The 16,415-nt window shown below is 50.7% G+C and overlaps 1 protein-coding gene across 1 annotated transcript; it reads left to right on the top strand.

The window, feature by feature from the left end:
- The first annotated feature begins 1,593 nt into the window (after positions 1 to 1,593).
- PRDM14 (PR/SET domain 14) lies at positions 1,594 to 9,251 on the top strand. Its single transcript, XM_062568534.1, is given in 6 exon segments — positions 1,594 to 1,830; positions 1,879 to 2,544; positions 2,785 to 3,055; positions 4,702 to 4,904; positions 6,663 to 6,764; positions 9,024 to 9,251. Coding segments are annotated over 6 exon segments (1,707 nt in total).
- The last annotated feature ends 7,164 nt before the right edge of the window (positions 9,252 to 16,415 follow it).

A 16,415-nucleotide genomic window follows, 5' to 3' on the forward strand; every position in this document is an offset into this window, starting at 1 on the left:
TCATCTCCCTACCCACAGGGTATGTATTGGCTACCCGTGGTGTGTTCACCTTGCAAAACTGATGTTTGGTGGAGAAGGAGGTTTTAGGTGGGAGTCAAACACCCCCCCAGCGCCGTTTAATGCAAAGTGCATAAATGCACGGCTCAAGTTTTGGGGCAAAGCTGTGCTGGGCTGACTGCAAAAGGGGGTTTACGGAGGTGTGAGAGCCCAGATCAGCGCTGGGCCGTTTCAGATGGGTTGTGCCCTTGTGTTCACTGTCTTAGTGCTTATGCCACGAGTGAAAATTAAGGGGAGGTTCAAGACAGCCCCGAGAAGGAGCCGTGGGTGTGAGCGCCCTGAGGTGTCCGCAGCGCCGCACAGCCTGCTCCATCCGCTCCCTCCACACCTGCACCTGCAGCATCACCAGGCTGGACATTGCCAAGAAATGAGCCACCCAACGGCAACCGTGCTGTAACCCATCCTGTTCGTGCCCTGCCTGCCATGGGGCTTTCCCAGGCTAGCCTGAAGGAATGTTTTTAGCTCCCTGCACTAGCAAGGATCATATGTGGCAATGGCTATTTGCACACCTGGGTCCCAAGGACCCCTCAGCCCTGGGGCCCTGCAGGCCCATCAGGGTCTTCTTTAGATAGTAAATCCAGTACATGGTCACCTGGGAGGGACAAGGGATTCGAAAAATGGAGAAACCCCACAAAAACAGGGAGCAACCCTGCAGCAGGGGATCACTCAGCACCTGTGCAAGGGACAAGGCCCAGATGTCGGCTGTGGCCCTGGCTCCCGGGCGGGAGGGGGGGGTCTGGTCCTGATGCTGGGAAGTCCCTGCAGCAGCGGATAAAACCTGCTGTGGCCGAGGGATCTGTGCTGTGCTGGGTGTTCAGGTCACTGGATTTTTGAGGCCTTTTTTGACTAAAATCTTTCCGTACGAAAACCCAGCCACTCACAGCCCCTGGGGCACCCCGCTGGGGTGAGGATGCTGTTGGGGGGAGGGGGGGGAGGGAATGATGGAGTGCTCACCCAGGGCAGTGAGGGTATCCGTGTGGAGCACTGCCCCCCAGCTCTGCTACCAGCACCCCGGCCTCCTCCTCGGGGGAGAGGTAGAGCCCACCCGGGTGCGGCCGGGCCCCGCGTGGGGAGCAGCCGAGTGCAGCCGCGAGGAGGTGCAGGAGGGACACCGGCGTCGCGAGGAGGGGGCCCGGCAGCCGGGGGTCCCCCCGCGGCCGCCCCTCGGGCCTCGGCCCGCACCGCCCCCAGCAGCCGGCGCTGCCGCCCTGATGGCTGCGGCTCCGCCCCGGGGCTGGGGCGCCCGTCGGGGCGGCCCCCGCGGCCGCTGTCCGTCCGTCCGTCCGTCCGTCCGTCCGCCCCTCCACCGAGGGCTGCGCGACGCCGGGGCGGGCCGCCCCCACCCGCCCCATATAGCCGCGGGGGGCCGGCGGCGGCCAGCCCGCCCGCCCCGACGGCGCCGGGCGACGGAGGCTCCCTCGGCCTCCTCCTGCCCCTTGGCCACCGCGACCCCCACAGCAGGGGTACGGGGGAGCCACGCAGCACCCAGGCGTTTGTCCGTGCGCTTCCCGGCAGGTCCCTGCCCTCGGGCCCGGCATGGCGCTGTCCCTGACCGGCGAGCCGGGCCCCAAGGAGGCCGGAGACGCGCTCCGGCTGAGCCCAGGGAGCCTCGCGGCTTACTACCCCGCTTTCCTCCCTCCCGGCCAGTACTTCGAGGCGGCCCCCGACCTCTTCCACCCTCTCAAGCCCCTGGGCAGGCTTGTCACCGCCTCGCCGCCCTTGCCACCCTTCGGCTTCAGCAGCCTGCCCGCTTTCCTGAGCCAGCCGGCGGCCGTGCCCGCCGAGCCCTTCCCCGCCTTCCCCCTGCCCCTCTGCAGCAAGCCGCCGGCTCCTGTCCCGCTGCCCGCCCCGGCGGGCTCGCCGCCGCGGCCCTGCCCGAGCCCGCCCCGCCGGGGGGCCCGCAGCCCGGGGCGCCCGGGGCCGAGCCACAGGTACCACTTCACCGAGGAGGAGCTCAACACGGTGCTGTACGGGGCGCTCCGCAGCAGCCAGCTGGCCGGCAGCCTGCACGCCATCTCGGGGCTCCGGCTGCCCCCCGGCAGCCCGGGTAAGGGGGCTGCCGACGGCCGGGCGCTGGCGACGGGGGCAGCGGGGCCTGGCGGCACGTCGGGGTGGGGGCGGCCGCCTCGCCCCCCGCGCGCCGGGGCAGCGCCGGCGGCGGCCGCGCTCACCCCGCGGCCCCTCTTCCGCAGGTGCGGCGGACTCGCCCTCCGCGCCGCTGCTCGACGGGGACTCGCTGCAGCTGCCCGAAGGTAGGGGCGCCCGGGCGCGCTGCCCCGCCGCGCCGCGCCGCCGCGCCGCGCCGCGCTCAGCCCCGCTTCCCCCGCAGGGCTGGCGGTGCTGCGGGCGGCCTACGGGGACGTGTCCCAGCTCGGAGTCTTCTGCACGGATCCCATCCCCAAAGGCGTGCGCTTCGGCCCTTTCCAAGGCAAAGTGGTCCACACCAGCGAGATCAAGACTTACGATGACAACTCCTTGATGTGGGAGGTAGGCGAGGCACGGGGCTCCCTCGGCCCCGCGCCCCTGGGGCGAGGCGGGGGGGGGGCGTCCCTTGACGAGGTGCCTGCAGAAATTTCACGGAGATGTTGTCCTGAGGAGAAGCTTCTGGCTGCCGCTCACCCCTAGCGTGTAACCGGAGCTGGACCCTGTCTGGGTGGTGGGATGGGTGCAAGCAGGACCCCTGGGGAAGGGTTCCCACCCGATTTAGTTCTCTCCTCTGCTCTCCAGATCTTTGAATACGGGCGCCTGAGCCACTTCATAGACGGGAAGGGAGCCGCTGGCAACTGGATGTCCCTGGTAAATTGTGCCAGGTTCCCTGAGGAGCAGAATTTGACAGCTCTCCAGTGCCAGGGGCAAATCTTCTATGAAAGCTGCAAAGAAATCTTACCGAAGCAGGAGCTGCTGGTGTGGTACGGGGATTGCTATGTGCAGTTTTTGGGCATCCCCATCAGCCTGAAGGGCATGCCAGAAGGGAAGAGACCCCAGCAGCAAGCTGAAGGTGAGGCCATGGAGAAATCCCTAGCAGGGTCATAACCCTTCTGCCCCCTGGACCTATGTCCAGCCATGATTAGACTCTCATTAGGGGACTTGCTGGTGCTTTAAAAGATGACCCCAGCGCCATCCTTCAGCTGCATTTTACTTTGAACGCCTCCCAGCCCCCGTGGTGAGATTGCCGTGGGGTGACACTTCTGCCCACAGGTTTGCAGACTGCAGGACTCCAGGATGCTCTGGGGCAGCCGGGGCCACCCCGCTCCCAGGCTGTTGGCAGTGTCCTTGTGATCCTGGGGCACAAGCTCATGCCCTCCCTTTCACCTGCTCGCCCGACCTCCAGCATCCCAAAAGAGCGGCTTCCCCTGGCACTGGGGAGGCTGGATATCTGTGCTGAGGGCTGCTACCAACTCTGAGCAAAGCTCTTCTTTGAACCTGGCACCGTTTCTGTCTCTGCAGCTTGCTCCTCGTTTTCGTTTGCTTTGGGAGCAAAAAGTGGTAATTTGGTGATTGTAAAACATCTGGTGCTGTTTGACAGCGCTCTGGGGAACGGTGGAGCGAGCGGCTGATCCTTTCTCTGCTCTGTGGCAGCCCTTCTCCCAGGGACTGTGTCTGGGGAGGAAAGAGGCTTTGGGGCATTCCTGTTTTGATCCTGTTTTGATTGTACAGTTGCATATACCTGCCTTCGTGGCATTTTTCATGCAATTAATGCTCCTAGTAAAGGCAGCAGGCTGAAATCGTTCCAGTCCTACAATGCTAATGCTGCTTGCGGAGGTACCAAATATTCTCTCTTTGGGAGCACTATGTAGAAAGTGTGACATTCATATAATTAAACTTTATGTTATGTATGAAGAAAACAGATTTGTGCAAATACAGGGAAAACTGGAGCTGTCAAAAAATGTGTAGGTGCAGCAGTAAGAGGGAAAGAAGAATCTGGCAAATCTCTGCATGGAGATTTTTGGAGCTGTTGTTTTAAGGTGCCTAGTCCAGATACTTGGTAAATTGTCAATTTCTTGTTAAGGTTTAAGTCAAAGTTTCTTTTCTGTGTTATATTAAAGGCAGAAAAGGATGTTTATACATTTGCAAAATTTCCTATATTCTTTCCAAATTCAATGGTTAAGATCAAAATACAAAACAAAAGTATGTTCTTGTTCTACAATAGTTTGAAAATCATAGAAAAGATTTGCAGATTGGTATATTCTTTTTTCTTTTTAGAACAGGAAGTGAAATTTATGGACAATATTGGTAATAAATGCTTAGCGATGTTTCCGTTTTTGGAGAAGCATTTCACATCGCAGGCATCTGAGCTGTTTCTCCGTGTATTCACTCCCTGTTTACAGAGGTGCAAGGCTGGAATCCTGTCCTTGCTGAAGTTAGTGCCTAAACACGATAATTTCATTAGCGTGGGGACTCTTGTGCGTCCTTCTTACGACAGAGAGAAAATGTAAGGGCGAGTGGAGCACTGTGTTTGCTCAACAGATCCAGCTTGTATTTTGGTAACTGCATTGCCAGGATCCCTTTAGCACTATTAATTACCCTTTCGAAGAGCTGCCACTCGCAGTGGGACACCAGCTCTGAAAGAGAAACGGATTCGATATTAACACCTTTTAGCTGTGGTGTAACGGAGAGGTTGGCACTTTCCCTTCTGCTGTACAGAAGCTGGGGAGAGCTATAAATGCGAGAGATGCGGCAAGGTTTTTGCGTACAAGTATTACCGGGACAAGCACCTGAAGTACACCCGCTGCGTGGACCAGGGGGACAGAAAATTTCCTTGCCACCTTTGTAACCGATCCTTTGAAAAACGAGACAGGCTGAGGATCCACATCCTCCACGTCCACGAAAAGCACCGACCTCACAAGGTAAGCCTGCTTCTGGGCATCTTTGCAGCTACCTGCTCTTCTGGAGTAATTAGTTAGCCTTAATTTATCTTATTTTGCCGAAGGTTAAGATGCTGATGTTCCTCTCTTCCCTGCTTCTCCCCTGTCCGGTTGCCTTGGCTGTTACTTTATGAAGCTGTTCTGCCTGTAAAGGAAGAATCTGTCTTATGCAGCAGGGTTTAGCTGAAGCAATTAATGAATTTATACTAGATTGGGAAAAAAACTGACCCCGTGGTGCCAGTGAGTGTTTGAAAGAGAAACGATCCGAGGGAGCAATCCTTGCCTGCTGCCTGGGAGGAGAGCAGGGCAGGGGGATACCCGTCCCTTTGCCCAGCAAAGCGGGGCGCCGGTGCGGAGGTGATGCTGCTGCCCGCAGCCTCGCGCTGCTCCGCGCGACGCAAGGGCACGGCTGGGTCCCGCGGAGCCAAAGGGCAGCTTAACTCGCCCGAGTTGAGCCAGCGCCGGCTCGGTTCTGCAGGGCTTGTGGATGTTTGCGTGCAGGTGGGTTTGGGTGCTTTTTGCCTCTTCTCCGCCAAACGTCTCTCTGTAACACTGGTTTCCTGCAGGAGCACTGGAAGGAGAAAATCAGACTTCTCCCAAAGGCTCAGGCAAGGGGAAGTTACTACACTTGATGTGGCACAGATAAATAATCCCTGAAAATCCTTCAAATATCTATTTTATAGATTATACTGGAATAATGTGAATTTGTCAGGAAAGGTGTTCTATCTAAATTGGCAATATTACAATGTCAGAATATCACCTTGATCTAGCGATAGAGATTTAAAATATCATTCTGTTAAATACGACACTTGAAATACATAATTCTTTCTCTCTTTTGTTATCTCTTTCCTTCTTTCTTTCATAGAAAATTTATTTGGGAATGTGTATAAAAGAAATAATTTAAAACAGCAGGAAGAGAAACTCATTCTAAATAGATGCTGTATTTAAATGAGAACAGATGAATGCAAAAAAAAAAAAAAAGATGGAAAATATGTCAGTGAATTGTCATCTTTCAAAGTCAGCCATGGCTTAGTGTATTTCAAACTCAGAAGTGAGGATTTTTTTCAGCAGACTCTCAGGAGCAAAATGATTTTATGGCCTCACACAAATTTCGCTGAAATCAGTGCAAGTCTCTCAAATGACTTCAGCGCTCTTGGAACTGTTTTCTGACCTGCCAGTGGCAGCTATGGGACCTGTACCACACGGTGAAAGGGGGCAGCCTGTTCTGTTGAAAGATGAAGTGGTGCATCTGTCACTGATCTAGGGGGGAGGCATTTCTGAGAGATCGAGCTGTAGCTGAAATGCTGCGACTGACCATTTCTGAAAAATGAGAATTATTTTGAGGTCTCCTTTAAAAATATTTTTTTAGTCAAAAAACAAACTATTTCAGTTGAAAAAAAAATGGTTGAGTAAAAAATCTAAATAGTAACTGAAGCATTATTTACACTATTACATTTTGAAGAGAGATGGTGATTTTGCAGGATAGATTTTTGATGAAACGATTTTGAGCTATACACAAAAAAAGTTTAGAAATTTTGCATGATTTTTCTTTTTTAAAAATCTGTTCTTAAAAATGCATTAAAATTCTGGCTGTTAAATAAACTTGCTACTTAAATTATTCTTGTGTCTGTATATAAGTATATGTACTGAGATTCTAGCACACATCCTAATGTTTTTTTCAGGTATACTGTCATGTGCTTCCTCTTAACTTTTAATTTTTTTTTCCTTTTTTTCCCCTAGTGCTCAGTGTGTGGGAAGAGCTTTTCTCAGTCCTCCAGTCTCAACAAGCACATGAGGGTTCACTCCGGAGAGCGCCCCTACAAATGTGTGTACTGCAACAAGGTAAGGGGAGACTCGGCTCGGGCCAGTGCCACACCTGGGGGTGGTGGCTTTTTTCAAACTCCTTCATTTTCTTTTTCTTGATCAAGTGTTCAAGAGAAGGGGACGCAAAGTGGGACTTGCTATTTAAGTCAGTATCCAGATGAGTTAGCACGTATTAGCACATACAGCTGCAGTTGTGAGCTGCGGAGGGAAAAGGGAATGGAAGTGGAAACGATAGGGCGTATTGGAAGTGACTGGGAAGAGCAGGTCTCCACCTCCAGCGCGCCTGTGCACACCTCAGAGAGCTGGTGCAAGGATAAGATCTACGAATGTTTGAGAGCATCTCAAATACCATGCGAGGTTCTCAGCTAGGTGTAGTATTGCCCTTTTTCAGCAGAGTCTTTGAGCTTACTGCTACTGCTTTCTTGAGTGAGGAGAACAGATTTGGCCCATGAGCTGAACCTGCAAGACATGACTCTGCTTGCTTACTTTGAAGTATTGGAGCGATTTATGTGCGTGGTTCTGCAATAAGCCATACAGCACCGATCTGAAATTTGTCCAGCTGCTACTACTTTTCACAGTTGGGGTGGCTCAGGGATGATTCAGGTGACCTTGCCTTCCCTGAGGGAGCAATGCTCCTGCTCTCCAAGCAGATGGAGGGCAGGCATACAGCCTGCTGTTGGGCAAATGCTGGTAGGCTCCAGCTGCAATGGACCACGTTTTCTGTTTTCTGTCTGAAGGACCAACGGTATGTTCTGAGGTGTTCCTGATTTGGAAGGAAGAAGTGTTTGGTTTGTGGCCATTCCAACACATACTTGAAGTGTTCTGTACTAAAGAACTTTAAGAGAAACACTTTGGGCTATTTTATACATTTTTTTCCCCCCAGACATCCAAAATGCTTATAGGCAGAGTTTAGGAAGAAATGTTATCCTTTAATTTTCTGATGACAAGAACAGATCAGAGCTTTGCAAGCTCCTCTGTGAACAGATCTCTTTAGGACATATCACACTTTTGGCCAGGCCCCAGTGGCTCTGGTAGATCTTTCACGGAGCAGATTTTATTTATCAGTTCTCAGGCTGCAGGATGAGGTTATCCTAGGACATAGCCATCCATTGCAGGGGCTGTTCTGTAATATTCTCACTTGCTTCACCTACAGACTGCTTGTTCCTTTGTTTCTCCTACCACTTACGGTGGCTGTACCAGAGAAACCTTGCTTTTTCTGCCACTTTGCTCACCTGATGCAAGTGAGGGAGAAGTGTTGGGCCAGGGTCACCTGACAAGTGCTTCCATCGCTTGAACTTCTGTCCTTCTGTCGCTTTTGACACCTTCTGAGGACTTTTCTGTAGGAATCTCAGATCTGTTTGTGCTCTAAGGTTCTTAGTGAAAATGTGTCTGAGATCTGTTGCTGTCTGCTTTGAAAACTTATTTGTGGTGGTTCAGCAACATAATGGTACTAAACAGGATTTGCGGATAAAAATTTCAGCTGTCTAACCAGCATACAGCAATTCAGCTTCTAGTGTAGCATTTTTCCCAGGCTGCTGATGGAAATAGGAGCAGCAACCAGAGCAAATTTGTGAGGCCTGCAAATATTAAAGGGGCCCTAAAGCTCTCTCCCACAGGAAAAGGGAAAGAAAGGGAAAACACAGGCTACTTTACGACATTCCTGCTTAAATCTCTTTGAGAGGATTTTCACCCAAAATACAGGAGGAGTTTGCTACTCAAGTGAGGGGAAAGAGAAAAGGCTGCAAGGTCTGACTAAAGGAAGCATATGGTGGAGGGGGGGAAAATGAAGCCCAGAGAGACGGAGACATGCTGGGCTGCGTGAATGAATTCTGACACCTGAACTCCAAGCCAGTTTGGGAATGTGAAAGAGTTTAGCTTTCTGAACAAAAACTGGAAGGGAGGAACCTGCATTATCTTTCCCCAACATGCGGGGAAGCATTAGCAACAAGGCTAATTAGGACAATATTGACTTTACTTCTTATTCTTTGACACGTGAGGATATTTGTTGGTATCTCTGGTCAGAAATCTTCCCCTGAACTCTATGTAACTTCATGGGCTCAGCCATGGCTGTATAGCTGAGAGTGATAGCTGTTGGCTTCTGGTTCCTCCTGGCTAGTAGTTTTCGCTCTGATTGCCTGAGGACACGAGTTACTTGAGGACTTATTTGCAATGAACAGTGCTTCTGAAGGGTCTGGGTTTCCTGAAACGGTGGGCTATGCATGTGAAAATGGAGTACATTAAACCTCCTTCTTGCCTGGCCGGTCCCTGCCGTTCCAGGCGTTCACAGCGTCGAGCATCCTGCGCACTCACATCCGCCAGCACTCGGGAGAGAAGCCCTTCAAGTGCAAACACTGCGGCAAAGCCTTCGCCTCGCACGCCGCCCACGACAGCCACGTCCGGCGCACGCACAGTAAGGACAAGGGCTGCGCTTGCTCCGTGTGCGGCCAGCACTTCCCGGAGCAGGAGGAGTTGCACTTCCACATGCAGTTTCACGCCGCTCGCTAGCCACGAGCCCCTCGGGCACATCCTGGACCAGCTTCGTGTGTGTGTATATCCGCGTGGGCGCGCGTGTTTGTGTTCGCTGGCGTACGCACCGCCGGAGGCGACGGTTCAGCCTTGCGGCGGCACGGGGCCCAAGCACCCCTTTGGGTACGGCTGGTCTCTCTGGACCCTGGGCTCATTTCGGAGCACAGGGGCCAGCAGCTGACCTCCTCTGGGGATCCTGACGCCACACTGGGGCGAACCTCCGACATGCACTGATCTTCCCAGCCCGTCCTCTCCCCTGTACCGCTTTATCAAGTGCATTTCCAAAAACCGATTTAACCTCTGTTTGTTTTATTTGGGTCCCTGGCCTAGGTGTGGGGTCTATTTCCCCTTGACGTGCAAAGCTTTTAATGAATCTCTATTTGAGTGTGACCTGCTTCCGAGATATGGACTGCTTGGCTGGCGTAGGGGTATTTAATTCCTTCGTTGAGCTGCAGGGCCACTCAATAGGGGCCACGGGGAGCTCCAGAGCAGTTGAACAAACTCTCCCCAGGGCCAGTGGATCCTGGTTAGCCCAGGGGGCAGGAGGTAGTGAGATACCTGCAGGTTATCTGCAGCTCTGGGTGGCCAGCAGTAGTGTCCTTGGGGGCCCTGCAGAGCCTGTGAGGCCGTGGCTCTGCCTCCTCACTCATTTTAAGATCAGCTCTGTGATACTGCTGTTGAGAAAGGGGGAAAATCCCCTTATTGCTAAGGTACAGCTTGAAGGACAGACGGTCCCAGGACTTCACAGCCCCAAAAGCTCTCTGCACACAAAATTTCCCCCTCCAACCTGTAGGAACTCCTCAGACTGGAAAGTTTCATCCTCTATTTCTCACTGTTTGTGCAGCCAAGTCAGGACCTTTTTTTTTTGAGGGGAGGTTGTGTTGATTTTAATGTATTTATTTATTTTTATTTATTTTTTTTTAGCAAAAAATGTTTTCTCTGTAGAAAGAACTGTTCATTTAGATATGGGGGAGAAGATCTAAATCTGTGATCTTTTCCTCAAAAGTTCAGGTTTTGTTCTTTCTTTTATGTTCTGATGTTAGAGAAGGATTCAGAATAACACCTCAGACATCCTGGGCATCCATACTAACAAATTTTGACCCCATTTCTCTGCACATTACAATGGATAAAATTATTTTGCGAGCAAATCTTAGGTGTTTGAACCCTGATTTTTGCAAAACACTTTCAAAATCGGGAAGAATTCTTAACAAAATGACATTCACTGGCAATGCAAAATGTCAGCTCACATGGAGGCTTAGCAGAAAGCCTGCGCTGAAGTACCGCTGTGTGCTGGGAGTGTCAACACTGATGCAGAAGCTGGTGCTGGTTCTCTGCATCCCGGCCGTGGGGAGGGCGCAGGACGCTGTTCATGTGTATGGTGCTTCTCATGTTATTGGGTTTGTGGGTTGCATCCAGCAGGGATAATAGAAGTCCTCACTGGAGTCTGTTGATTAACCCAATTGATTAAGTTTTATGTCACTGGGAGGATGAAGTTCTTTAGCAATATCCTCGATCAGCTAGGATTAACAAACACTTTGCACATAAGGATAGGAGATGGAACTTATTTTGTGCCTACTGACCTTAACGTTATCACTTAAATACAGCATAGAACTAGAAAAATATTACCTGCACATTTCACTATGTCATGTAGATACTCTGTCTATAAATATGTATATTGATTTGCACTAATTTTTGTATTTTTTGTTGTGTATTATATTGGTTTGTTCTCATTGCTCTCATGGTTAAAAATTTGAAATTAATATTTTTAAAGCCACTTACTTGTAAGTAAAATACTGAGGCCCAGCACTAGGTAGGATGTGAAATAAATCATTAATATTGTACCTACATATAGGTTGCAGGGTGGGATGAAGATCAGGCTTTGTTCTGAATGTTTTGCATATTCTAATAGCAAAGATTTTTGTAATGCAGAAAGCTGCATTTTGGCCACGTTGAGCACCTGAGCTGGTGAGCTCTAAGTATCTAAAATTCATTCCTAAGAAGAAAATTATTGCAGTATTTATGTATTCTTCAAACCATGCTGAAGTATGTATGGTTGGAGGACCTGAATCATGATTATCACAGTTGGCTGCCTGTATGAAGGGGTTTCTTCCCAAGCATAAGAAACTCCAGCCAGCAGAAATGTGAATTCTGCCTGTTTTGCTGGTTTGGTCTTGTAAGCAACTTGGGATTTAGTGAAAATGATCACCTCCTCAGTAATAACATCAGTATTCTCGCTAGGAATGGATTAGAAGTACTTGAAAAATGCACCTACAATCAACTTCATATGCAAGTTACCTCATTGCTTCTGGTGAGAGAAGGTTATTGTGGTGCCTCTTCATTTGTAATGCTTTGAGCTGTGTGCATTTTCTTCTGCTTACAGGACTACCAAATACTTCGTACTAAAATATTGGCACTCTACTGCAGTACTGTGTTGCTGAGTTGTCTGTAAAAAGTATGTAAAGGGTTTTACTTGTACTCACGATTGTAGTTACTGGTTATCTCGCATATTAAGCCTGTATATCTAAATGTTTTATGCTGATGTTAAGTCTTAACAGTCTTTGAGATTCATGGAAAGGACAAAAAATAAATTATTTGAGGATCTAGCATACATTAATGACTATAGGCTTTTTTCCAACCCACACATGAGAGTTAATATTATGCAGGAATATACAAAGACTTACCAGCAAATGGCTGGAGGTGTTCTTTGTGTCATTTGTAAGTCATTACAGAGTCAAGTTGTTTCTTGCTGGTAATTATAGGCCTTGTTCTGCTGGGTAGCAGCTGACTGCATTAACAGTTAAAGGCACCCGGTCCCTTGATGGATTGGGCCTTAAATGTCCCAGTAGTTGAGGGAAGGTGAAGCCATTCAGTCTGGGGCCGAGTTCGCTCCCACTGTTGGAAGTAACATGATGAATCCGGATCGAACACTGAAGAAGGCATTTAGCTACCCCACAGCATCCTCGGCGGCGGCGCGCTGACCCGAGAGGCCCAGGTGCGCGCGCCATCCCTTCGGGCAGCCCGCCATCCCCTCGGGCAGCCCGCGGCGGTGGGCAGCGTCGCAGCCCAGCAGTGCTGGCAGGAAATAAAGCAGTGGAGAGCAAGAGCAAGGGGTCTGCCAGCAGCCCAGGGAGGGAGGGAGTGTGTGTGGGGGGGTGTTCTTGCCCTGTGAGGGAAATGCAGTGACTGACAGCACAAACATATTGATGTTCTTGCTGGACAAGGGTTTAGGAGAGATTAGATTTAGATTAGAGAGTGCCTCTGTGTGTCGAAAAGTGCCCGCGCGCCCTTTTGCATCCGAAGAGCCACTGGTTCCTCCCTGCGGATCTGCCTGGCAGAAGCACGCTGGCAGCTTCGGTGGACATGCTGCCAGCAGCTCCCTGAATGAGCGGCGCTGGCCAGCTCAGCTGGGAGAGGGATTTCACCTCTTTCTTTATACCCATACAGATTGAGGGAGAGTGTGTGTGCGTGTGTATGTGCGCGCGTGCACGTGCACCCCACACTCCTCCATCTGGCAGCTTCCCAGGACTACTGCACCATGCAGGAAGGCACTGCCGTGAACCCCTGCTTGCTTAGTTGAAGGCAGAATATTCACGGCCAAGCCAACTGTAAAGGCTCCATCCTTTTACGGGGAAGTCCCAGCTGCTAGGTCCCTCCAGAGCAAACACCACAGTGCTCTTGAACAGGACTAAATTTGCCTGCTAGACACTGCAGAGCTAAGAAGGCGGAATATCGCCCACCTCGCTGACTGCAGCCCTGTGTGCTCCACTTCTCCCCCATCCTCCTTGCAGTCATCAAATATGGGACAGCAGCAGCACACTCTGTGATAGTGCATATAGTAACACACTGATAGGTAACCATGTTTCTCACTCGGCTTGGCTGTAAGGCCGCTTCCCTAGTGGAGGACGCAATCTCTGCACACGAGCCAACGCAAAGGGGAGCAGGCGCGTCCCTGCCACAGGCAGCCTGGCTCTTCTGGCTTTCTCCTAAATGCAATTAAAAATGGTTCTGCCAGCGGAAGCAGCCAGTCAAGTCATCTAGATGAGTGAGCCCTTAAGAAGCTACCTGCTTGAAGTGCTTTGCATTTTCTGTGTGAGGGTATTTCAAACGTTAAATGGAAAGTGATCTAAATAGAAACCAGAGGGTGATGGCAATCAGCAGTCTTGCTGGGGCGGTGGGATGAGCCTGTGTGAGGATAACTCCTGGAAAGCCCCTCAGGGAATGGCAGTGGCAAGATGAAAACAAAAAGGTGGTCCCCAAGCCCAGGCTGGCAAGTGCAAGGGAACAAAGGCCGGTCCAGTGACATCTGCTGCCTCCGGCCGCATCCGGCACCACCACCGAATGTCCAGCCCTCCCCCAGCGCCAGTCCCGCAGCACCCCCTGGGGCAGTGGGGGAAGAGGGAGGTGGTTAACCACGGAGGGAAGGCGAAAAGCAGCAGGGAGCTTAGGGAATTAAAGATAATGCCACAAACAAATACTGATTAGCACCAAACTGTTCAGTGACCAAGGAGCTCATTTAGTGGGGGAGCCCCGGCTGGGTGTTTCAGTCCTTTGGAAAGACTTTCTCAGGGCCTCCAGTCTTTTATATGCCTCTACTGCATGCTCTAGGGTTTGTTTTTCACTTTATTTCCCTCTCTCTTGCTGTACACATGCTTCTTACATGTTGTTGTGATTTCTTTCTCCCTTCTGATGCTCCTTAGTTCACATGCTGTAGGGGCTCAGTCAGGTATAAGAAGAGGTGGCAGGAGACTCAGGCTTTGCTGTCTGCTTTTCTTCTCTTCTGATCTCATGTAAAACACTTACATCAGGATTTTCAGTGTGACTGGTAACTGTATGTGGTTTTGATGTGTTCAAGTCAAGCTTTACAAAGGCTTGAACTTCACAGTGAACGTCTTTCCTGAAAAGTGAATCCCTTCAAGGTGGCTCAGGTTGAGTATTGACAGTTGGAGGTATCTGTGATCACTTTAAGAAAGCATTGCAGTACCTCTGCCCATCCCACGGCAGGAACAGAGTGGTCATCCTCTTTCCGTCTCTAGTCCATTGCTCTGCGTCAGGTGGTGCAGTGCTCTTCCTCTGGTGACTGTGCTGAAAACCCAGCTTAGCTGCCTTGCAGCAGTGGAAAGCTAGGCTTAAATTTGTAGGACTAACCTCAAGCTAGCCAGTTTCGCAGGGTAAATAGCACTGTTGCATCTCTTATGTGAAAATACCATATAGTCATGCAAATTATGCTATCATCAGCCTGCAGAATAGCAGTGAGAAAATCATTTTCTGCCTCTTTGATTTCAAGGGCTTGAATAGAGCTAGCAGGAGACACCCTGAGCATTAATAAAAACGTGGAAGTGACACATCATTCTCAGTAGCAACGTCTTGTGTCTCTCAGTGAAGGGGAAAGGGGTAAAATGTTGAGTATCAGCCAAAAGATGCAATTCACAGGTGATCCCTCACATGAAATGATGCTATGGAGTCCCCCTCGTAGTGGTGTTACTCCCATGGTGGCTCGATGCCCCCCGTCCCGGGCCGCCTGCTCTGCGTGGTTTGGAGGGCGTCCAGCCATGCAGGTCAGCACTGTGGATGTGGCGGCCAGCTGCTGGGCTGAGGTGCTCCCTGGGGAAGTCTCGCTTTCCCACCGGTTTGACCCACAGGCTCTCTAAGTGGCCATGGCCAGGACCTATTGCAGCCCCATGGCAGAGAGTGCTGACCACCAGCTGAGGGATTACCTGTATCGATTCTCTAATAGCCGCCAAGGTGGAGCGAAAGACTATTCTACTGCAATCTCGGAGCTCTTAGCTGAGAGGGATCATAAACACCCCATTAAAGGTTTTATTCAATAGCAATCTTTACTAAAGTAAATGGACAACAGCAGAGCTCCCCCCCCTCCCCCCTCCCCCCTCCCCGCCACCGCCACTGCTATCCCCTAATGCAAGAGCCATTACAGAGCAGGAAGGCAGCACGTGAGGAACATCTATTTCTGCAGTATCAGTTTCAACAATGTTCTAGAACGACTCTTTTAATGAAAAGTGGATTTCTTTGTGCAGGGACACAAAATCCCCAAGGAAACAACCAAAGGGGAATCTGTTCACCTCCTTGCATGCTCCCTCATCCAGCCCAGTTTGATGTGTGGCACTTTCCCAGTGCAAGCACCCATCTGGGAGCAGTGAGCAGGAAAGCAGGCTGGCAGCATTCTGCCCTTGCTGCTGCTGGGAATGGGCAAAACAGGAAGAACCGATGTTGAGAGATGGCATTGCTGAAGCACACTGATGGGAGCTAGGGCTTTTCCCTTTTCCCTGGCTAGTCCCTGGCCTGGCCCGTAACAACACCTAGACTTCCCTGGTGTCCTGAATTTTTGTGCATGTGACACTTGAAAACATGATGACTACAGTAGGGGTGCAGATTCTCATATGGGAGATTTTCTGCCCTGCTTTTCTTGTGTATCTAGAACTGCCTTCTCTAATGCTTCCTTCTGCATGCTGGCAACAGGGAGAAGCTGTGGTTCTGAACCTGGGGGGGGGGGGGGAGGGCTGAGACAGACCTGCACTAGGTGTCTTTGCTCCATACAGTAAGGTGAAGCTGATCTAGAATTTTGCTAGTCAACATGAGTTTTCTCTTGACTTGATGGACCTATAGTCAAGGGTGGTATGAAATCACACAGAGATATTATTGTGCTTAGCACAGTAGGCTTGTATTTAATTCATACCTCTGCTTACAAGCAGTTTCCCCTCTATTTCAAAAACAGAGGGATCTCCTACCCAAGATGTTACTTTAGTACATACAAAAAAATAAATTCAGCAGGCAAAACATGTCAGCAAAAGGGGAACTTCCTGGCAGGGAGATATCTTGTTATTTGTGCAAGATTTTGAGCTCTTTCCTTGCTCTCCCAGAGCCCTTCTGAAGGGTGCTGTCAGGCTGATTCATTATACAGAGGTTTAAGAGAGGAGGGGAACAGAAGGAATTTTACTTAGTTTTTCTTTTGGTTTTCTTTCCATCCAGGGAGGGAGTTCAGGTGTCAGCTCTGTAGTGAGGCAGGGAGGCAGCCTCAAAGGAAAAGACTGGGCTTCATCCACCGTGGGACAGGCTGTCTGGACCTATGTCTTTTAAATTCCTTTTATACTTCTACCCTGCTATCACAGCATTGTCATAATGTTAATA

Source organism: Rhea pennata, chromosome 2, assembly GCF_028389875.1.
Source record: "Rhea pennata isolate bPtePen1 chromosome 2, bPtePen1.pri, whole genome shotgun sequence".
In the NCBI taxonomy this organism is placed as follows: Eukaryota; Metazoa; Chordata; class Aves; order Rheiformes; family Rheidae; genus Rhea; species Rhea pennata.